At 44.7% G+C, this 24,818-nt stretch overlaps 1 protein-coding gene across 16 annotated transcripts in view; it reads right to left on the bottom strand.

Annotated features, from left to right (window-relative positions):
- znf385b (zinc finger protein 385B) overlaps positions 1 to 24,818 on the bottom strand; it is a 588,958-nt gene that overhangs the window by 129,885 nt on the left and 434,255 nt on the right. For 14 of the 16 annotated variants that reach the window (XM_085985989.1, XM_085985988.1, XM_085985990.1 and 11 more), the window contains one exon: positions 17,165 to 17,307. In XM_085985989.1, coding sequence (XP_085842115.1) covers positions 17,165 to 17,307 — 143 coding nt within the window. Of the gene's footprint in view, positions 1 to 17,164; positions 17,308 to 17,419; positions 17,891 to 24,818 lie in introns of those variants that run through there. The other 2 variants (XM_085985994.1, XM_085985993.1) reach the window with 2 other exon arrangements.

The raw sequence follows: 24,818 nt of genomic DNA, 5'->3' as shown, positions 1-24,818 counted from the left end.
TACAGGAAAGATGTGATTGCACTAGAGAGGGTACAGAGGAGATTTACAAGGATGTTGCCGGGAGTAGAGAATCTTAGCTATGAGGAAAGACTGGATAGACTGGGTCTGTTTCCCTTGGAACAGAGGAGGCTGAAGGGAGACCTTATTGAGGTATATAAAATTATGAGGGGCATAGATAAAGTGGATAGAAAGGACCTATTTCCCTTAACAGAGGGGTCAAAAACCAGGGGGCACAGATTTTAAGTAATTGGTGGAAGGTTTAGAGGGGATTTGAGGGTAAATTTCTTCACCCAGAGGGTTGTGGGGGTCTGGAACTCGCTGCCTGAAGTACTCCTAAATGCTCTCTCTGGTGCCTTCACTAACTCTGACTTCTCCGTCCTCTGGCTAGACAATATTGACACCTCCATTGATATTCTCCATAACTGTCTCGTCACCACCTTTAATGGCCTCATTGCCTTCTGAAACTGTGTGGTCTCTTATCAACACTGTTCCTCCAGTTTTACAGCCACCTAAAATGAAATAGCAAATCCTTTTGACCCCGGTCTATTTGTATTTTCTAGATAGTCATTTACCAAAGTACCTCAGCTCCATTCACTCACAGTGGAATTCGGTTTTGATGATCTACACTTGCAGTGATCATTCACATAGTGATCTACACATAGTGATCAATCCATCCTTCGCCATACCCATAACCTTCATGTATCCATGTGGTTCCATTTGTTTAGAATGATCAATGAGGCTGGATTGTACTGACCAGATCAATTGTACTATGCCTCTAACTATAGTCTACTGTTACAGCATTGGAAAGAATTTCACAACCCAGGCATCTGTAACCTGTCTGGACAGTTTGTAACACTAGGGCTGGATTTTGCCAATGGGGAGCTTTGAAGGCGGGACTCTCACTTGTCGGGTTTTAGTCCTGCCTCCATCGACGTTGGGCCAACCCACGCTATTTTCCCTTGATTGACCTTGTTAAGCCCGCCCAGCAGGCTTAGCAGGCCAATTAAGGGGAAGCCAGTTACAGAGAACGTCAGCGAGTGACGTTTCATCTGTCAAAAATTTTTTGACAGGAGATGGGACCCGGCGCGGGTCGGCTACTCGCCTCCTGGCAAGATGGCATGGAGGCGGGATGGGCACCCGCCCCCAGATTCTGCCATTTTCCCGGCAGTCCCGCCTCCATACCTATCTCCCCAGGGCTGGCAAGATCGCGCCCTAGTGTCAACTATTAATTGACTCAAAATTACCTATAAATGTTGTACATTTTGTCCAGACCAGATTTTTTTTTCTATTCCTATCTGCTCACCACAGAACGAATCTGTGCTAACATCATGAAGGAAGATAGATATTTTGCCAATGATCTATCAAAAATGAGTGAGTGGGACCTAGCACAGTGCTTCAAGTTACCACAATTCATGCCTTCTGCCCTGCTAAAGCAGAGGATAAGATAATAACTGGCTGAGCAATCAAAACCCTGAATGCAAAGGGAAAGACCCAGGTATGGAGAATTACACTCCTAAGATGGAGAAATCGTGCTTTAACTGAGTCGCCTACTGCTTGTGCAAAAAGTGAACAACCTTGCATCTGCCATAGGAACGCTTGACTTTACGGCTGCTGAAGCCTGGCTTCGTTGATGGAAAAGCAGAAACAACAAAGTTTTTGTAAAGCGAGAAAGCTGATGCAGATGCTGAAGTTTCTGATGCCTTCTCAGGATGTGCTGTCAGAGTAGCTAAAGGAACTTGATCCACAGATCAGTTATATAATTGCAATAAAATGGGGCTTTTTGGAAAGCAATTGGAAATGGGACACTGGTATTTAAACACATTCCTATTGCAGAGACAAGATGATGAAAGATAATCAGCCTATTTACAATATTTTGTTCTTTCCTCTATAAAGGTCAACAAACAGAAACAAAAACTCCAGACTTTTTCCAAATTATATACATACAGGATCATGGAAACTAAGTTATATATTTCTTATATGCAGGATATAGCAATATGATATATGGCTGCAGTACTATACTAAACTGTAATAAATATATTAAAACCACCTGTTTGTTGTGTTCTTTTGTTTATTGATATTAATGTTAGAATTATTGCTTAACACCATAGGTCAATTTTCACTGTCCTATTCCCAAATAGTACACGGAAAATATATAATTCAGAGAAAAATTAGTGCTATTCCTTTTCTCCCATTACATCAGTAAGTTCGCAGATGACACGAAAATTGGTGGGGTGGTAAATTGCGAGGAGGAAAGCCTCAGGCTACAGGACGATATAAACGGGTTGGTCAGATGGGCGGAAAAGTGGCAAATGGAATTTAACCCTGAAAAGTGTGAGGTGATGCATTTTGGACGGACAAATAAGGCAAGGGAATACACAATGAGTGGTAGGACCCTAGGAAGTACAGAGGGTCAGAGGGACCTTGGTGTACATGTACATAGATCCCTGAAGGCAGCGGAACAGGTAGATAGGGTGGTTAAAAAGGCATATGGGATACTTGCCTTCATTAGCCGAGGCATAGAATATAAGAGCAGGGAGGTTATGATGGAGCTGTACAAAACGCTGGTGAGGCCACAGCTGGAGTACTGTGTGCAGTTCTGGTCGCCTCACTATAGGAAGGATGTGATTGCTTTGGAGAGGGTGCAGAGAAGATTCACCAGGATGTTACCTGGGATGGAGCGCCTCAGCTATGAAGAAAGACTAAACAGGCTGGGGTTGTTTTCCTTGGAGCAAAGAAGGCTGAGGGGGGACCTGATTGAGGTGTACAAAATGATGAGGGGCATAGATAGGGTAGATAAAGAGGAACTTTTCCCCTTAGTAGGGGGGTCAATAACAAGGGGGCATAGATTCAAGGTAAGGGGCAGGAGGTTTAGAGGGGATTTGAGGAGGAACTTTTTCACCCAGAGGGTGGTTGGAATCTGGAACTCACTGCCTGAAAGGGTGGTAGAGGCAGGAACCCTCATAACATTCAAGAAGCATTTGGATGAGCACTTGAAATGCCATTGCATACAAGGCTATGGACCAAATGCTGGAAAATGGGATTAGACTGGACAGGGCTTGATGGTCGGCGCAGACACGATGGGCCGAAGGGCCTCTTTCTGTGCTGTATAACTCTATGGCCTAGAAATTCATTGTAGCCACTTTTGGGGTGGTAAAGTCGGGCGGCCGCTAAAGTTTGCGCCCGCCGCCAAATCGAGGCCACTTCTCCGATATTCATTAGCTTCACCCTAAGAGTTTGCTCGAGCGCTAAAACTGGCGCTGCACGCCTCTCTTTAGGCGCTAAGCCGGCGGGCCGGGGCGCTAAACCGGAAGTTGGGCGCAGGGCAGGTGCGGCGAGCTGCTGATTGACAGCAGACACTCTGGCTCCGGTGAGCTCTTAAAGGGGGAGGGTGGATTTGTTTTTTAGAAAGGCCGACACTGGTGTATTTGTGGTTTTGGGGAGGGTTTCTCTCCATCAGTTTGTTATGTGTTCCCGGCACAACTCCTCCTCCTCCTCCTCCTCCTCCTCCCAGCCGTACCATTTCTAGTACAGGAGGGCCCTTTAATTTGCGCTCCCCGCGGCCCGCATCGGCTGTGTACCGTTCCACTTCACAGTCGTTAGGGCCGCCCGGCGCACAATGGGCCGGCGCGAGTGAAGTTCCGGTTCGGGGCGCACAAAGGGCGTTGCACGACGAAATGACGTCATGATCTGCGCGCGCAGCAGGGCGCGCGCTAAGACTTTGCGCCAGCGCTAAATGTGTACTGAAGTTGGGGCGAGGTGCAGATCGCGCTGCGCCCGGGCGCTAAGCGCCTAGCGCTCGAGATCTACTCCTCCTAAGGCGCTAACGGCTGGTGCGCCCAACTGAATTTCTAGGCCTATGACTCTATGACTCATTAAAACCAGGCTCTTCTCATTCCTGAGCTGCCGTTTAGGCACTAAGGCCTAGAAATTCAGTATCGCCACGTTTGGGGCGCTACAGTCGAGCGGGCGCTAAATTTAGCACCCGGCGCAACTTAGCGCCACCTTCACCGAAATTGAGTTGCATCGCCCCAAGAGGTTGCTGCTGTGCTAAAGCAGGCGGTGCACGACTATCCTAAGGCGCTAAGCCGGCGAGCCGAGGCGCTACCACCGAGGGCGGGCGCAGCACAGGTGCGGCCAGTTTGCGATTGCAGGCAGACACACTGGCGCCGGTCACCTCTTAAAGGGGGAGGGTCGATTTGGCTTGCAGCCACGCCCTGCACATTGGAGCCCTGATTCTAGGCCTGGACAGACCTGCTGCGACATCGTTACACCTACGACCATGGAGAAGGCCAGGGAGCGAGCGCAGCGCTTCAGTGAGGGGGCCCTGAAGGTTCTGGTTGGCGCAGTGGAGCGCAGGCGACCTATCCTCTTTCCTGACAGTGGCAGGAGGCCGCTGCCCAGCGAATATAGAAAAGCTTGGAGGGAGGTGGCACACAGAGTGACCTCCAGCAGCATGGTCCCTAGGACCGCAACGCAATGCAGGAAGAAGTTCAACGACCTCACTCGGGTTGTCAGGGTGAGTACCCTTTCCACTATCCTCTTCATCCCTGCATGTGCACCTCACTTTATGGCCAAAGGGTCCTGAAAGCCCCAATGCCCAGCCCTCATCCAACACCTATGGGACTCTCATGAAAATCACATGCACATTCACCACTTTACACAATGTCAGGGCTATTCGACCATGGGAGGCAGTGCAGGCAAGATCAGGGCTTCACACTGTCAGGGCTATTCGATCATGGGAGGCAGTGCAGGCAAGATCAGGGCTTCACACTGTACTCAGAGCCCTTCTTTTCTCTTGCAGGGCAAGCTGGCCCACAATAGGAGGCAGCAGCAACGGACCGGAGGAGGCCGTCGTGAACTTAAAGACCTCAGCGATCTGGAGCAGCAAGTGGAACGGATTATAGCAGGCCGGCTGATTGGCCCTGTCACCACTGGAAATGCCGACCCCGTTGGACAGCAATTGTAAGGTCATCACCTTTTTGACCTCTCTCTTTCCACTTGTGCCTCACACCAGCATCCTTTGCCACTATCGAACCAATGCAGTGCATTGCAGCACTCGTGCCTCCCTCGCTGCCGCCCTGTCCTCACACTAAAGCAACTCTTGTACCTCCCTGCTTTCAGATGCTGATTCGCCAGGTGAGGAGGCGGGCTCTCAAGCTGGCACTGTGAGTGAATCAGAAGGCGAGAAGGAGGAAGAGGAAGCCGGAACATCAGTGCCACCCTCAGCCGAGGCAGCCCATGGCCATGATAGGGACACGTCTTCCCTGGAGCGGAGCAGGGGGGAAGGTTCTGAGGAGGGTGAAGCTCCGGGGCCCAGCGGGCTGCAGAAACGCAGGGGCGGTAGGGAAGCTCGGCGGCCTTCTCTCCAGAGGGTGAGTGTGGCCTCCAGTCCTGCTACAGTGAGCGCAGAGGAGGTGCGGCTCCTTGGTGAAATGGGCGCCTAGGCGGAGCGCAGGCACACTGAGCTCATGGCTGCAGTGGCAAGGATGCCTGACTCCATAGAGTCGCTGGCAAGGAGTGTACAGGAATTCGGGGCAGCACAGGCAAGGAGTCTGCAGGACTTCGGGGCAGCACAGGCAAGGAGTCTGCAGGACTTCAGTGCAGCACACGTGGCTTCCAGCCAAGTGCTTAGTCGTGCCTTGAAGTCACTGGCTGGTCTGATGCAGACACAGATCAGGGCCACGCGAGCACTAACTGCTGCCACCCTCGCTGCATCGGCCAGGATTCGCCGGGGCCCTCGCCGCGCCGCAGCAGGCCAGCAGTCTGCTGCGCATACTTCAGTGCTGCCCCGTGCGAGTGCCAGTGTCTCGTCCAACCAGGGAGTGCCTGTGCTCTGTCAGGTTGGCAGCATTCCTGCTGCCAACACTGTCACTCCTCCACTGCAGCTGCCACCACCCATAGGACAGGCTGCTGCCGCCCAAGCAGAGTTGGAGCAGTCAGCAGCCGGGCCCTCCAGGCCCAGAGCTGGTCCAGGCCATCCCCCAAGGGCATAGAAGATAGGAGCAGGAGTAGGCCATTCGGTCCCTCGAGCCTGCTCCGCCATTCAATGCGATCATGGCTGATCATCCAAATTCAGTACCCTGTCCCTGCTTTCTCACCATACCCTTGATCCCTTTAGCCTTAAGAAATATATCCAACTCCTTCTTGAATATATTTACTGAACTGGCCTCCACCGCCTTCTGTGGTAGAGAGTTCCACAGGTTCACCACTCTCTGGGTGAAGAAATTCCTCCTTATTTCTGTCCTAAATGGCCTACCCTTAATCCTTAGACTGTGTCCCCTGGTTCTGGACTCTCCGACCATCGGGAACATCCTTCCTGCATCTAGTCTGTCCAGTCCTGTCAGAATTTTATAAGTTTCAATGAGATCACCTCTCATTCTTCAGAACTCCAGCGAGTACAAGTCCAATCGACCCAATCTCTCCTCATACGTCATTCTTGCCATCCCAGGTATCAGCCTGGTGAATCTTCGCTGAACTCCTTCCATGGCAAGAACATCCTTCCTCAGATAAGGTGACCAAAACTGCACACAATACTCAAGATGTGGCCTCACCAAGGCCCTGTATAACTGCAGCAAGGCATCCTTGTTCCTGTACTCAAACCCTCTCGCTACGAAGGCCAACATACCATTTGCCTTCTTAACCGCCTGCTGCACCTGCATGCTTACCTTCAGTGACTGGTGCACAAGGACACCCAGGTCTCGTTGCACTTCCCCTTCTCCCAATCTATTGCCATTTAGATAATAATCTGCCTTCCTGTTTTTGCCACCAAAGTGGATAACCTCACATTTATCCACATTATAGTGCATTTGCCATGTTTCTGCCCAATCAACCAACCTGTCCAAATCGTACTGGAGTTTCCCGACATCCCCTGTGGTACCTCACTAGTTACTGCCTGCCATTCGGAAAAAGACCCGTTTATTCCAACTCTTTGCTTTCTGTCTGCCAACCAGTTCTCTATCCAAGTCAATACCTTGCCCCCAATCCCATGTGCCTTAACTTTACACGCTAATCTCTTATGCGGGACCTTATCGAAGGCCTTCTGAAAGTCCAGATACACCACATCCACTGGTTCTCCCTTATCTATTTTACCAGTTACATCCTCAAAAAATTCCAGTGATTAGTCAAGCACGATTTACCTTTTGTGAATCCATGTTGACTTTGTCCGATCCTGTCACTGTTTTCCAAGTGCTCTGCTATTATATCTTTTATAATGGACTCGAGCATTTTCCCCACTACCGATGTCAGGCTTACCGGTCTGTAGTTCCCCGTTTTCGCTCTACCACCTTTTTTGAATAGTGGGGTAACATTAGCTACCCTCCAATCCATGGGTATTTTTCCAGATTCCATCGAATGTTGGAAGATGATCAGCAATGCATCTACTATTTCTAGGGCCACTTCCTTAAGTACCCTAGGATGTAGATTATCAGGCCCTGGGGATTTATCAGCCTTCAGTCCCTTCAATTTCCCTAACACAATTTTCCTACAAATACTGATTTCTTTCAGTTCCACCCTTTCATCAGACCCTATGTTCCCCGGCATCTCTGGGAGGTTATTTGTGTCCTCCTTTGCGAAGACAGAACCAAAATATGTATTTAGTTGGTCGACCATTTCTTTGTTCCCCATTATAAATTCCCCTGATTCTGACTGCAAGGGACCTACGCTTGACTTCACCAATCTTTTTCTCTTCACATATCTATAAAAGCTTTTACAGTCAGTTTTTATGTTCCCTGAAAGCTTACTCTCATATTCTCTTTTCCCCTTCTTAATTAATCCCTTTGTCCTCCTTTGTTGAATCCTAAACTGCTCCCAATCCTCAGGATTATTGCTTTTTCTGGCCAATTTATATGTCCTCTCCTTGGATCTTATGCTATCCGTAATTTCCCTTGTTAGCCATGGTTGAGTCACCTTTTTTGTTTTATTTTTATGCCAAACTGGGATGAACAAATTCTGTAGTTCATCCATGCGGTCTTTGAATGTTTGCCATTACCTATCCACCGTCAACCCTTTGAGTGACATTCCCCAATCAATCCTACCCAACTCGCGCCTCAGACCATCGTAGTTTCCTTTATTTAAATTTAGGACCCTAGTCTCTGAGTCAACTACTTCATTCTCCATCTTAATGAAGAATTCGATCATATTATGATCGCTCCGACCCAAGGGGCCTTGTACAACAAGATTGCTAATTAATCCTTTCTCGTTACATAATACCCAGTCTAAGATGGCCTGATCTCTGGTTGGTTCCTCGACATATTGGTCCAGGAAGGCATCCTGTAAACACTCCAGGAATTCCACCTCCACAGTATTGTTACTAATTTGGTCGGCATCTGCCGACTCACTTTCTGACCCTCAGCAGCCTGCCCCCAGCCTTGCTGCAGCCACTGGGGTCCCATTGCGGAGGAGCTGCAGGGCGGGAAGGGGCCAATCTCGCAAGCGAGGCAGATCACCCTCGCAGGCCAAAAAGTAGGAGGTGTGGCAAAATGTTGTGTTTCTTTTTTGTGAAGACCGAGGATCATGGTCATTTTTGTTTAACTCTTTTGTTCATTGTCTCCAGGTTGTGAGAGCCAGTTATGTGTCTGACTGTTTTTTTGGGGGTTTCTCTGTATTTGTTTGTCATGCGGGAAGGGCACAGAGTTTGTTAAGTAAATAATTGTCTTTATTCAGATTGTGCATGTTTGCACTTTGAACTATTTGTTGCCTTGACCGGCTCAGGGTTTGCGGAGCGGGTCCATTCATGTTCTTTCAATGGCACAAGCCATTCCCTGAGAGGGGACCTAGAACCGACTTGCAATAAGCCGCTGACGGACGGCCCTTGCACTTTGTGCCTCCCTCCCGTCTTGGTGCTCCTCCTCCTCCTCCTCCGGTGGTCCTCCAATGTCTGCTGGCAGTGGCTGAGCCCTGAGGATAGCCAGGTTGTGCAGCATGCAGCACACCACAACGAAATGGGAGACTCGCTCAGGCAAGTACTGTAGGGCTCCCCCGGAATGGTCCAGACAGCGGAACCATTGCTTCAGCACGCCGATTGTGTGCTCAATGATGTTCCTGGTTGCTTGATGGCTGTCATTGTATCGCTCTTCAGCAGGGGTGGTGGGCGCACGGAGCGGGGTCATCAGCCAGGTGCACAAAGGATAGCCCTTCTCCCCGAGAAGCCAGCCTCCTGGGTGAGCTGGGGCTTCGAAAATGTCTGCCACAGAAGTCTGGCGCAGGATGAAGGCGTCGTGGCTGCTACCTGGAAAGCGGGCATTGACAGCTAGTATCAGCTGCCTGTGGTCACACACCAACTGCACGTTCAACGATAAGACCCCTTCCGGTTGCGGTAATCCTCGGCATTCTCTAGAGGCGCCCGCAAAGCTACATGCGTGCAGTCAATGGCGCCCTGGACCATGGGGAAGCTCGCTATTCTTGCAAATCCCATTGCACGCTCTTGCTGCTTGTCCAGGGTCACGGGGAAGGAAATGTACTGTCGTCTCCTTTTGAAGAGGGCAATCGTGACTTGACGGATGCAGCAATGCACTGCGAACTGGGAGACATTGGCATTGAGAGCCACTGTCACCTTCACTGCCACCGACAGAGATGTCCTGCTCCTCAGCTGAGGCTGCAGATCTCTCTGAAGCAGGTGGCAGATCTCAGTGACCACCTCCCTTCTGAATCGAAGCCTCCGAATGCACTGCTCCTCAGACATGTTGAGGTAGGAGAAGTGCTGGCGGTATATCCTGGGAGGGTAAGGCCTCCTGTGCCGACGCCTGTTGGTCCTCCTCTGTCTGGCCATGATTGGCACTCAATTCAATTCAATTCAATTCAATTCAAATCGCTTTATTGGCATGACAAGTTACATCTTATGTTGCCAAAGCATCGAAAAACATTCATGTTTGTTCACAAAAATACAGATCTATCCATACAGTGTATAAACAGATATATCCCTGAGTGTATAAATATACTTTCATATAATTTATATATACTCTTTTCTTATATTTAGTGGTTGTCCCTCTGTTTATGGCAAGCTGTAACATAGTGTGCCGCTAGTGTTACACAATTTCTCTCTTCCCCTAGTAGGTATGGGAGTTTTTGGTCGTCATTCAAATTTCTGAAATCCGGGCATATTTTTGTGAATTTTGGGTAGAAATTCTCCCTTATGCCCTGATATTTTCTACAAGCTGTGAGGAAGTGCATCTCTGTCTCCACCACTCCCTGACTGCAGTGAGAACATATCCTGTCCTCTCTTGGTAGCCGGGTCTGCCTGTGTCTACCTTTTTCGATCGCCAGGTTATGTTCACTAAGTCTGTACATTGTCAAAGTTTTTCTCAGTTTGCTATCCTTTACCATGGTCAGGTAATCAGCCATGTTGTATTGTCTGTTTAGGGCCAAGTAGCAATTGAGTTTGCTTTGGGTTTTTGTTGTTTCTGCCCAATATGACAGATATTTTTCCTTTTGCTTAGCGACGATTGTGTTGGGTCGAATTCTTTGTGTTACGCTGTCACTGTCCTGGGGCTGGTTATTGTTAGTAGTGTTAGTAGTTACTTCACTGAGTCCCAGGACTAGTTGACTGAGGGTATTTTTCTTTATGGTCCTCTCTTGGCATTTCAGGGCTTCGTAATGAAAGCATTGGGGGTTGCTCATTTCTAGGTGTTTCCAAAATTTGGTGGCTCTTTTTTGGATAGTGATTATTAATGGATATTGGCCTAGTTCTGCCCTGCATGCATTGTTTACGGTTTACTCTCTCTCAGCGTCTCTGTGCCCTCTCAATGCAATGGAGAAACCCAATGTTTCCACCCATTGCAGCCCCCATTATATGTGGCCACTCAAGGCTATGGCACTGAGAAATCAATCCAACTGCAAAGCTCTGGGCTGAAGCCAGAAGTACCTGTGCGAGCGCTGAGTCAAAGCAGAAAGCTCTCTCCCTTTGTCTCTCTGCAAATCTCTCTCTCTCACACATAGAAGGAGTGGTCCAAAATAGCTACCACAAAGAATGCAGGAAGAGTCCCCTTTAAATAGCGCCCCCCCAGCCTCACAGAGACTGGGAACCGGTCCACTCAACCAGTCGCTGCGAGCGCCAGGCGGAAAGAAGGGGGCTGCCACTGAAGTTCCGGTTCGGGGCGCACCAAGGGCGTTGCACCATGAAATGACGTCAGGATCTGCGTGCTGCTGAGCGGGCGTTGCGGTTTTGCGCCGCCGCTAAATCTTCACTCAAGTTCGCGAGAGGCGCAGATCGCGCCGCGCCCGGGCGCTAGCCGCTTCGCGCCCCACTTATCGCCCTCTTAAGGCGCTAGCGGCTGGCGCTACCAACTGAATTTCTCGGCCTAACAGTCTTAAGGAACAGGTTGGTATTGACAAGACAGATCTTTATTTTTCGACTGAAAAAAAAAGTTTGACTACTTCAGGACTCGTTACAGATGCTGTATTCAGTACTGTGCCACTCCCCATTTTTGCAATATGGCTTATTTGGAGGCAGACATGGGAAAACAACCACAAGTCCTTGCGACAGCTGCTGAAATCATTTGCCTGCTCCTCCCCTGAGTCACCAGCAACCATATCCTTATCACAGAGTAGAAATCTCCCCTCTTCCCCTGACTATACACCTGTTCCATGGAAGTCAAACCAGCAGCCTTCTCCTTTTCCGATAGTACTATTCGTCATACTCACACTTGTTTCCCTTGTCCATCACATACTGCTTCCCACATTACAACAGTGACTCCACTTCAAATAGTACTTCATTGGCTGTAAAGCGCTTTGAGACGTCCGGTGGTTGTGAAAGGCGCTATATAAATGCAAGTCTTTCTTTCTTTTTGCTTGGCAGTATAGTGCTAACTTCTTACGAGCTCCCTACAAGGCTGACTGCTGCTTGGAGTGCTGCTACCATCCCAACCATGGCATGGCAACGCAAACTCTTTCACGGTGGCAGAGCCTTTAAGTACACATGAAGACCACTGACTGGTAAATCACAGCTTCTGGCACATATCAATTAGAAACATATAGAAACATAGAAGATAGGAGCAGGAGTAGGCCATTCGGCCCTTCGAGCCTGCTCCGCTATTCAATGTGATCATGGCTGATCATCCAAATTACGTACCCTGTCCCTGCCTTCTCCCCATATCCCTTCATCCCTTTAGCCTTAAGAAATATATCAAACTCCTTCTTGAATATATTTACTGAACTGGCCTCCACCGCCCTCTGTGGCAGAGAATTCCACAGGTTCACCACTCTCTGGGTGAAGAAATTCCTCCTCATTTCTGTCCTAAATGGCTTACCCCTTATCCTTAGACTATGACCCCTGGTTCTGGACTCCCCGGCCATCAGAAACATCCTTCCTGCATCTAGTCTGTCCAGGCCTGACAGAATTTTATAGGTTTCGATGAGATCCCCTCTCAATTTTCTAAACTCCAGTGAGTATAAGCCCAATTGACACAATCTCTCCTCATATGTCATTCCTGCCATCCCAGGTATCAGCCTGGTGAATCTTCGCTGCACTCCCTCCATGGCAAGAATGTCCTTCCTCAGATAAGGCGACCAAAACTGCACATAATACTCAAGGTGCGGTCTCACCAAGGCCCTGTACAACTGCAGCAAGACATCCTTGTTCCTGTACTCGAACCCTCTTGCTACGAAGGCCAACATACCATTTGCCTTCGTAACTGCCTGCTGCACCTACATGCTTACCTTCAGCGACTGGTGCACAAGAACACCCAGGTCTCTTTGCACTTCCCCTTCTCCCAATCTATTGCCATTCAAAAAATAATCTGCCTTCCTGTTTTTGCCACCAACTCACATTTATCCACATTATAGTGCATTTGCCATGTTTCTGCCCAATCACCCAACCTGTCCAAATCGTACTGGAGTTTCACGACATCCTCCTCACAGCATACCCTCCCACCCAGCTTTGTGTCGTCTGCAAATTTGGAGATATTACATCCAATTCCCTCGTCCAGATCATTAATATATATTGTGAACAGCTGGGGTCCTAGGACCGATCCTTGCGGTACCCCACTAGTCACTGCCTGCCACTCGGAAAATGACCCGTTTATTCCAACTCTTTGCTTTCTGTCCTCCAACCAGTTCTCTATCCAAGTCAATACCTTGCCCCCAATCCCATGTGCCTTAATTTTGCACGCTAATCTCTTATGCGGGACCTTATCGAAAGCCTTCTGAAAGTCCAAATACACCACATCCACTGGTTCTCCCTTATCTATTTTACCAGTTACATCCTCAAAAAATTCCAGTAGTCAAGCATGATTTACCTTTTGTAAATCTATGTTGACTTTGTCTGATCCTGTCACTGCTTTCCAAGTGCTCTGCTATTACATCTTTTATAATGGACTCTAGCATTTTCCCCACTACCGATGTCAGGCTTACCAGTCTATAATTCCCTGCTTTTTCTCTACCACCTTTTTTGAATAGTGGGGTAACATTAGCTACCCTCCAATCTATGGGTACTGTGATAAAAATGATAACTTCCGGGAAGTTATGTCATCACTTCCTGTGAACTATGAACTATGAACTGTGTACATACCTCACTTCCTGTCATATGTCACTTCCTGTTGGACTGGTATAAATACTGGTCTGTTCAGTATTGTAAGAGGCTTCTACCAGAGGCATGGTAAAGACCTCTCTTGTGTATATAGTGTGTTTATAAGTTACTTAAAGCTTACTTTAAAGTTACTTGATGGTAAGTCTCCTTTTTCTTACATCAGGTACCGTTCCAGAGTCTATCGAGTTCTGGAAGATGACCAGTAATGCATCTACTATCTCTAGGGCCACTTCCTTAAGTACCCTGGGATGTAGACCATCAGGCCCTGGGGATTTATCGGCCTTCAGTCCCATCAATTTTCCTAACACCATTTCCCTACAAATACTGATTTCTTTCAGTTCCACCCTTTCATCAGACCCTATGTTCCCCGGCATCTCTGGGAGGTTATTTGTGTCCTTCTTTGTGAAGACAGAACCAAAGTATGTATTTAGTTGGTCAGCCATTTCCTTGTTTCCCATTATAAATTCCCCTGATTCTGACTGCAAGGGACCTATGCTTGACTTCACCAATCTTTTTCTCTTCACATATCTATAAAAGCTTTTACAGTCAGTTTTTATGTTCCCTGCAAGCTTACTCTCATATTCTATTTTCCCTTTCTTAATTAATCCCTTTGTCCTCCTTTGACTCATAAACTGCTCCAAATCCTCAGGATTATTGCTTTTTCCAGCCAATTTATATGTCCTCTCCTTGGATCTTATGCTATCCCTAATTTCCCTTGTCATATTATGATCGCTCCGACCCAAGGGGAATCGTACAAGATTGCTAATTAATCCTTTCTCGTTACATAATACGCAGTCTAAGATGGCCTGATCTCTGGTTGGTTCCTCGACATATTGGTCCAGGAAACTATCCCGTAAACACTCCAGGAATTCCTCCTCCGCAGTATTGTTACTAATTTGGTTAGCCCAATCTATATGTAGTTTAAAGTCACCCATGATGACTGCTGTGCCCTTATTGCACGCTTCTTTAATTTCCCTTTTAATGCCATCCCCAACCTCCGCCTTACTGTTTGGAGGTCTATATACCACACCCACTAACGTTTTCTTCCCCTTAGTATTTCTCAATTCTACCCATACAGATTCCACATCATCAGAGCTAATATCCTTCATTACAATTGTGTTAATCCCTTCTTTAAGCAGTAATGCTACCCCACCTCCCTTTCCTTTTTGCCTATCTTTCCTGAATATCGAATACCCCTGGATATTGAGTTCCCAGCCTTGACCAAATTACAAACATACCACAAATCATCAAAACTGACACTTCAAAAATCCTGCCTATTACCTGAAAAAAAATCTTTTGCCTCTTCTATGGGGCTTCCATTTGATCCTCCTCTTTAACATTGTTGCTGTTTTTAAGACTTAAACAGCACTGGTAAATCCTCTCAGGAACTTCATAGCACGCAATACAGCACCTGATGTACACCCTCTCCTTTTACATGAGTGCCGACAAGAAATCCCAGTTCTGCAGTACACTACCAGGGCGCTGCACTGACAGTGCACTCGGTCAGTGCCAGGGCAGGAAAAACGGCCCCCACAGTTCTACTTAGCTAAGTGCACCAGAGCGTGCCTGGACATAGTGGGATATCACAAAACATATAAACGCATTAACAATGAATATTTTCAGCCTATTTATTATGAATGGGCAGAAGACCTAATCCATGTGACACAGTGATCAGGTGGTTATAGTAATCAAATGTGTATCTTCCCAAATTGATCACTATATACAAAGTCCACTGTATGTATGAACGTTCATGGTTCTGATTGGACTTCTGCTAAATAGGGCTTCCAGTGAACTTTAGAGCTTTTTTTAAGTTCACTAGTGGAGACATCCGATTTTGGCCAGCATTAGTGGAATATGTGTTCATTTCTATTTTAAATTCTTTATTCCTGGTTGTCCAGTGTAACAGTCTGGAGATAAGAGAGATTCCTAGCAGTCTACTGGAGGACTGGCATCTTTTTATCCTGGCAGTCAAAATGATGGCTATGCACCTGTGCTCCCTGGTTTTGCTGGCTAACTACTCAGTCCAATGATAGAAGTATGTGTCTAATACTACGTAGTTTAGTGGTGACTACGCATCCATTCCCTGCCAGTATCATGACAAGTATGAGTCCAGATTCATATCAGTCAAACAAGGTCATGTATTAGGCTTTGGCACCAAAATTGATCTTCAAGAATACCTGAATTTTAGAGTCTGAGTGGTATTTTTAAAAATGTCTGAATTTAATGAATGACATTAAAACATAATTCTTCAGATTTCTGGCCAGAAAGGAATACAGAATAATTCAAAAGGTTGAAAGGTTCTCGGTTCCCGTTTCCCAAATTCAACTTAATCACTTAGAACTAGAAAATTATAAATCATGTGAGAGATTCTCGTACACAACCTTGGCTGAAAAACAGTGTATTTGACAACAGCATAATTTACAACACACCAGAAATCCCCTGTTACATTCTCTTTTCACACTAGATTAATTTGCTAAAAGAATTAATGTCGTTAACCACTTGGCTATATTTCAAACACCCACAGTCTGCTCCTGTTGATAACATAATTCTTTATTGATTACAAAGACACGTGTGATGCTGTACCAGAAGTCTAACTACCGCGTACATTATCTTCACTCTCTCTGTAGCTAGGAATATTTTGCCTCGTATACCTTTATCTTTCATGTGCATACATGTTTTATTTTAGTCCTGCAACTGAATTTTCTGCACAAGCTGAAATTAGTTAGGACATTCTGAATATACCAAATACATGTTTCACTGTGCATTGGACACCGCACACGTTGTAAATATGTCAAAGGATTTACAATCAATCTCTGATAGCCCAGTGTGTATTCTGTAAACAGCATTTCTCATAAACCTAAAGCAAAGCCTTATTTTAACATCATAATGTTTTTTCTACCTCAGTAAGCAGAAAGATTTATGGGGCAGTAACAATTGAGGGAGCACCAAAATAAATCGGTAATCAAAAGGAGTTTACAGCAAGTGAGACCAACGACAAAGACTACATCTATTGCACTGTTATTTATTAAAAGAGTTTTCTAGTAATTATTTAATTTATTAATTTCCATAAGCTTGATGTTGAAAATTTGTAATCCAATGTCTAATTTTCAAATGCACCATTTTAACAATTGAAAATAATTTAAAATATTGTTAAAATGTTTTCTAAATGATAGAGTAAATCATTTTACTGTAACTGAAATAACTAATTTTAATTGATATTCACCACAAAAAATGAAAGCAGCTTTTGTTTACATAAACCTGCCATAATCAATTTTTTTCCATTTCTTTCTAAATCAAGAGTCCCTTCTCTCACTCTGCTGCTCTTTTAGCTCCTCCGAAAGCAGACCAACAGCATTTTAACAGCAGGAACAGTTCACAGTTGTTGCTAGCTTGATGCTGCACAGCTTCAGCTATTTTGCAACGTGGTGGGTTAATAGAAACCAGAAGAACTGTTTTCACAGATGAATATGGAATGTCAACCGGACAAAGTCCTAGACGTAATAACATCAACTAACAGTTTGGAAGCCTGAATTAATATTTGCAGCTAGAGTCTTTTCATTCTGTGAGAAAGGCTCCATCTGCTGGGTACCAATATTTGAATCAATCTGGGAGACAGAGAGAAAAAAATATTCCAGTTCTACTCACTGTGTTAAAATTTGGGAAGAGTCCAACGGCTGAGCCAGTATCCACTGGAAAGGGCATAAATGATTTAATATCAAGCGATGGCTGCATCATCAGGGTAGGTGTCCGCACAAATGCAGGAAGTGTGCTAGCATGGCATGTACTTCCTGTCAATGAGAAAAAGAAAATGGATAAATTAATAAATAAAATAAAACAATTGCAGTCATCATGTGGAATATTTTCTGACTCATAAAGGAGTTATGTAGAACAAACAATTACAATGTACGTGTCAACTGAGAAGTGAAACCCACACAATCATTTTCCAGCTGAAGCAAAGCATTTCCCCATAGCCATACAAGTTGAGATTCAGAGGAGACATATGGTGTGTGAGTCATTCTGGCAGGTAGAATGAGTGTGTGTCCCCCTTGTCTGAACAATTCTGATGAGCTGAGGAGGCTGGGGACAGGCACCTATTAAAGCCAGATGCTTACTGAAAGCAAGCTAGCCTATTGGAGCACTGAACTGAAGGGTTGCAAGGATATTATGCAAATCTTAGACAATAGAGGTCATTTAGGCGCTTAGTTTATTATTTGTTCACAACATTCAATGTTAAAACAGAACGCAGTTTAAATATGTTCTGCATTACAACTACAGCATTATGTACACAGCAGAAGCAACTAATTTATTTAACAGCCCCTGAAATTTACCCACTGGAAATTATACACAGCAGATTTATGAGAGCCAATTAAATGCAAATTTCACTCTGCGCAAAAGGGTCAAGCTTTCTGAAGCCATGCAGGCACTATATTGTGCTAATACTCACCTCAGTTCTCTATTATATGAAGATATTTTGAGTATTTTTATATTGTATTGAACAATAATACTATATTAGCATTATTTTGAGTCAACATTTCTTTTGCTTTAAAAGAACTCCAGCAAATTTATAACTGATTAAAACTGCACAGGTTACTGCATCTATAGAGGACACTTTCATAGATTCTACAGGAACACCAACAACTTGCCATTATATAGCACCTTTCGCATAATAAAATGTCCCAAGGCATTAAATCATTAAATAACAATGACATTCAATCACAATATAAATTATTATTCTGCTCAAGTCAAATATAACATTAAATTCTCATGATGGATATCTTTGAATCACAATAATGTACAATATTATTCTCACTTTAAAATAATAACACAAATAAATGCTCAACAGATTAAATGTAATTGTTTATTTCATGGGCCAAAGCTTGCTGAAGCGGGACACCTTGCAGCGTGCGTCATTAGTTAAACTTTATTTAGCTCAAAAATCTTTGTGCCGCAGGTAGCTGGAAGTGTGAGCTGATAGCGTCATGACGCAGTCAACAGGCCATCTGGGATCTTGGTGAATGGCAGGACCAACAGTGTGTATCTCCTTAACCAATGAGATTTAAATATTGAGAAAGAAACAGGAACAATGGAGAAGGGTGAATTAGAGTCAGATCAGGTACAGAAAGAGAGATAAAGAGGGAAAGAAAGATTGGATTAAGAGAGAAAAAAAGACAGAAAGGAAAAGTAAGAATTTTTTTTTAAATTTAATTTTTTTAATTTTCTATTAAAACCTTACTACATGCAGGAATGAGACTGAACAGTTTAAATTGTTCCCTTTCTGTGCCAGAGGGGTTGATTGGCATTGCACTAACAATTATCACATCGTCAAAAGGGTACTTACGCTGTTAATTACCAGCCCTAACTTTCAGCAGCAAATTTAATGGCCAATTAATGTGCAAGTCCAAATCCAAATAATGGGAAGACTAAGGGCAAGATGCCTTTTGTGCGAAGCAAACGGCGGAGCAGCATAGATTGACCAGCACTTCTGGAGATTCGCATCTTACGGCATATCCCTTCATCCCCTGAACATGCTGGCCAATTTGCGCATTAATAACGTGAACATACCATTATTTTTCCAGCAATATTTGGTACCATCGTTTTTTAAACTTTGAACTGAAGGTTCTTCAGGCTGACTTGATCATTTGTGGGGCTTAAAATAATTGAATTTTACAGCACAGGGGCCATTCAGCCCATTGTGCCTGAACTGGCTCTCTTTTATCTACTTCCCTTTTAAACATTACTATTGATTTTGCTTCCACTAATTCTTCTGGTAGGCTATTCCATGTCCTAACAACCCTGTGTAAAATAAACAATTCTCCTAACCTCTCCTGTGTCAGCCGTGTAGCACCCTCGCCTCTGAGTCAAAAGGTTGTGGGTTCAAGTCCCACTCCAGAGACTTGAACACAAAAATCTAGGCTGACACTCTAGTGCAGTGCTGAGGGAGTGCTACACTGTCAGAGGTGCTGTCTTTCGGATTAGACATTAAACCAAGGCCCTGTCTGCTCTTTCAGGTGGACGTAAAAGATCCTATGTCACTATTTTGAAGAAGGGCAGGGGAGTTACCCCTGATGTCCAAGCCAATATTTATCCCTCAATCAATATCACTAAAACAGATTATCTGGTCATTATCACATTGCTGTTTGTGGGAGCCTGCTGTGCGCAAATTGGCTACCGCATTTCCTACATTACAACAGTAACTACACTTCAAAAAATACTTAATTGGCTGTAAAGCACCTTGGGACGTCCAGTGGTCATGAAAGAAAGGCGCTATGTGAATGCAAGTCTTTTTTTAATCTTTTGTTGATGATCTTACGTTTATGTCTGCTAGTTACTGATTCACGGAGCAGAGGACATTGTTTTCCTCCATTTATCTTATTAAAATGCTTAAAATAATTTTGAACATCTCAATCAGCCAAATGAAATCCTGTTCCAATAGTTTCTATGAAATAGTTTCTCACTCATAATAGCCTCCTTATTCATAATAAATGGGAAATATTTAATCTGAACAGTTATTTTGCAAAAAGCTGACATTCAACCAATAATCATACATTTTGTAACCCTGTGGAACACAGGTTGTTACTGCATTCAAATTAAAACATTGTGGCCTTGTTTAACTGTTGTGTTTAAAGAAGCAATGTGATCATTGTTTCATTAGCTAATGCAATTAAGTAACATTTATAGTTTAAGAGGCAATAGTAGATTCAACTTGCAGAACAAATGTATGAACTTTTTTGCTGAGTAAACCTGCCAAATCTAACATACAGAAATTGTAGACTAAAACACTGTAAATTTCCACAAAAGCAAAATATTACGCCTGCTGGAAAACTGAAATAAAAACAGAAAATGTTGGAAATACTCAGCAGGTCAGAGAGTGGTGAACCTGTGGAATTCTCTACCACAGAAGGCAGTGGAGGCCAATTCATTAAACATATTCAAGAAGGAGTTGGATATATTTCTTAAGGCTAAAGGGATCAAGGGATATGGGGAGAAGGCAGGGACAGGGTACTGAATTTGGATGATCAGCCATGATCTCATTGAATGGCGGAGCAGGCTCGAGGGGCCGAATGGCCTACTCCTGTTCCTATCTTCTATGTTTCTATGTCAGGCAGCATCTGTGGAGAGAGAAACAGAGTTACCGTTTCAGGTTCTGATGAAATGTCAGTTTCTCTCTCCACAGATGAGTTTCTCTCTCCACAGATGCTGCCTGATTGACTGAGCATTTCCTGTTGTTATTTCTGCAAATTTCTAGAAATTGGCTCCTTATTATACTGATAGGATCTTCTGTGAATACGTGGAATAGTCATCAGTCAACTTGCACAGTTAATAAGGGAGCTTCATTTCATTGAAGATGTTTTATTAAGTAGTTTGATAAATAGTAGATACTTTGATTTTTTTTAAATAGTCTGTACACATCAGTTCAAAATAATGTTTTGTACTAAAAAGCCAAATTACCCAATAATTTGAATTGAGTGTAAATAACACAGCATTTAGATAAATGTTGATCGGGCCAACACAGAATACACATATCATTTACAGGGAACCATACTGCAAGAGGTCGAGAGAGAAAAAGATCTTGGTGTTATTGTGCACAAATCACTGAAGGTTCATGACCAATGTAGAGAAACTGCAACTAAACCTAACAGGGTATTGGATTGTATTAATGGAACCATTCAGTATAAATCAAAGGACACTATTTTGACACTGTACAGGTCACCAGTCAGACCGCATCTTGAGTACTGTGCCCAGTTTTGGTCCCCCCACATGGTGGGTGATACAGTGGCGTTGGAAAAGGACCAGAGGAGAGCTACATGAATGATTCCAAGCTTAAAGAACCTCAGCTACTCAGATAGGATCAAGGACCTCGGTCTATTTACTTTAGAGCAGCATAGACTTGATAGAGGTCTATAAAATAATTAAAGGGCTGGATAGAGTCCCTATGATAAATTATTCTAGTTTAACAGATTGGGGAAGACCAGGTGGCATGAGTTTAAACTATGTAAGAGTAGGAATAGACTGAGTTCGTGCCCATCTATCCTGGAACTCCATGTTTGAATCCCTCCAATCAGGTTTCCACCCCTGCCACAGTACCGAAATGGCTCTTATCAAAGTCACAAATGACATCCTATGTGATTGTGACAAAGGTAAATTATCTCTCCTCGTCCTTCTCGACCTGCCTGCAGCCTTTGACATGGTCAACCACTCAATCTACTCCAACGCCTCTCCACTGTCGTCCAGCTGGGTAGGACTGCACTCGCCTGGTTCCATTCTTATCTATCCAATTGTAGTCAGAGAATCACCTGCAACGGCTTCTCTTCCCGCTCCAGCATCGTTACCTCTGGTGTCCCCCAAGGATCTATCATTGGCCCCCTCATATTTCTTATCTACATGCTGCCCCTTGGCGACATCATCCCAAAACACAATGGGCCTGATTTTCCGACCCCCATGGGTGTGTACGAGGTGTGTACACACCCGTAGGGGCCTCGCAAGTGCCGGTTTCAGGCACACTTCCGATCTGTCAAGAATCCTCCTGCCTGCCTGGGAGAAGGGCCTCTGCGAGTGGAGAGTTTCACTTTCTGCACAACCTCCGCCCACTGCAAACCTTTAAAAATCTTACGCCTGTTAAAAGCATCCGCACGCAGGAAGCCTCCAATCGCAAAATCCAGCCCAATGTCAGTTTCCACATGTACACTGATGACACTCAGCTCTACCTCACCACCACTTCTGTCGACCTTCCACGGTCTCTAAATTGGCAGAATGCTTGTCTGAAATCCAGTACTGGAGGAGCAGAAATTTCCTCCAACTAAATATTGGGAAGACCAAAGATATTGTCTTCGATCCCCGTATATAAACTCCGTTCCCTAGCCACCAACTCCATCCCTCTTCCTAGCATCTGTCTGAGGCTGAACCAGACAGTTCACAACCTTGGTGTCATATTTGACCCTGAAATAAGCTTCCGACCACATATCCGCACCATAACTAAGACCGTCTATTTCCACCTCCGTAACATCGCCTATCTCCGCCCCTGCCTCAGCTCATCCGCTGCTGAAACCCTCACCCATGCCTTTGTTACCATTAGACTTGACTATTCCAATGCACTTCTGGCTGGCCTCCCACATTCTACCCTACACAAACTTGAGGTCATCCAAAACTCGGCTGCCCGTGTGCTAACTCGCAACAAGCCCCATTCACCCATCACCCCTGTGCTCGCTCACCTACATTGGATCCCGGTTAAGCAATGTCTCAATTTTAAAATTCTCATCCTTGTTTTCAAATTCCTTCCATGACCTCACCCCTCCTATCTCTGTAATCTCCTCCAGTTCCACAACCCCTCCCTCCCCCCCCCCACCCCCCCCGAGATATCTGCACTCCTCTAATTCTGGCCTCTTGAGCATCCCTGATTTTTGTTCAACCATTGGTGGCCGTATCTTCTGTTGCCTAGGCCCTAAGCTCTGGAATTCCCTCCCTAAACATCTCTGCCTCTCTACCTCTCTTTCCTCCTTTAAGGCGCTCCTTAAAACCTACCTCTTTGACTAAGCTTTTGGTCATCTGCCCTAATTTCTCCTTATGTGGCTCGGTGTCAAATTTTGTTTTATAACACGCCTGTGAAGCACCTTGGGACATTTTACTATGTTAAAAGCCATATAAACTACAAGTTGTTGTTATTGGATATTAGGCGGTTCTTCTTTTCCCAGAAAATTGTGAGCCTCTGGAATACATTGCCGGCTATTGTAGAGGATGTTGATTCTCTACATCCTTTCTAAAGGGAGCTGTACTGGCTCCTGACTGGGGCAGAGATGGCATCATATAGAAGGTAAGTGTCTTTATAGGTAATACTTGGTCCATGTGATCTCCTGGACTGGTTTTGTTCACCTGAGGAGGTTGGTGGGGAATGTTAAAGTGTATTTTTTCCCTTATTGGCCCTGGGTTTTTTCTATTTTTTTTGTCTTTCTCAACAGATTACATAGCTGCAGGGGTAGGAGGAGGAGTGGGGGAGGGGGGTCAGGGGAGAGAAGGAGTGTTTAGCCATGATAGTCCACCATCGTGGTGCGGGGTAGGCGTGATGGGTTAGCTGGCCTTTTCTTGCCCGTCATTTTCATATGTTCGTAAAGTAGGAATTTATTGTTGAAACAAATTGAATTATCAGATAATCTGAATGAAGTGACTTTGCATTAAGAGAAGTAGACTGTATACCTCAGGCAGATGACCGTTACTTTATTACCATTAGCTAAGAGTTACCTAACTGGGACATTCTCATAATCAAACACTTCTTTCATACAAAATTTCATCCTTTTACTGAAATGTGAGCTTATCAAATTTTCATTATACTAATGCTCTTGAAGCAGTGCATTTAATTAAAAAATAAGTATTGTATTTATGACATCTACATATTATTTAAAATTCTTGTGTCGGGCATGTACATCCTGTCCAAGATCTTGCGTCCTATTGTCACAATGTTTGGTCACACTTTGCTGTCAATACAGGTTGGGTGTCCCAAATCCGGAGTTCTGCAATCCGGGACGATTGGTGGCAGGGGTTCGGAATCCGTAAAATGTTCTGGAATCCGGACACCTGAGGGAGGCTTACCAAAAACCGGAAATAGTGCAACCTGGGCCCAGGCATTTCCAGACTCGGCACGTGTTTCTGATGTCCAAAGTCCGGAAATATCGCAACCTGGGCTCGGGTGTTTCCGGACTTCGGAAATCAGAAACATGTTCCGAAGTCCGGATAAACCTGAAAACTGGCTCGGCCTCGGTCCCGAGGTTGCCGGATTCGGGACGCTCAACCTGTATCTACCATTGTAAATTGCTATGTTAACATTTTCTATTCAATTTTGGTATGTCAACTGCCACAATGTATAACGCAGAATCTGTGGAATAAGTTTCTACAGTCTCACTCCCAGCTCTGAACTTGCATTTTAAAAAGTTATATTCATCAACTGACATTACACAACTCCGTAGGCAGTTTACCAGTTTCTTTTTTAAATAGACACCTTAAATACTGTATGGATGTCAATATGCTGATAATTTGATATATACATACTACTCGGGTTATGATGATAACTTTATCTATCATTCTAAATTGGGATAATGACAGATTAACATGAAGCTGATTCATAAAAAATAATTATTACTCTAACTAAGCAAGGAAAGTTTAACATACAAAAAAATACAGGATTAATACATTCCAACAATATCATATCCTTTTATTCAATTACTGTATTACTTAAATAAACCACATATAATCATTGAAAAACTTCCATACAGTACACAAAAGCATCAAAATTGTAGTGTTTACATTATGA

The sequence above is a fragment of the Somniosus microcephalus genome, chromosome 4 (genome assembly GCF_052327205.1).
Source record: "Somniosus microcephalus isolate GS21.2 chromosome 4, FLI_Smic_1.0, whole genome shotgun sequence".
Classification (NCBI taxonomy): domain Eukaryota; kingdom Metazoa; phylum Chordata; class Chondrichthyes; order Squaliformes; family Somniosidae; genus Somniosus; species Somniosus microcephalus.
This window is presented reverse-complemented; position numbering and strand designations above follow the sequence as displayed.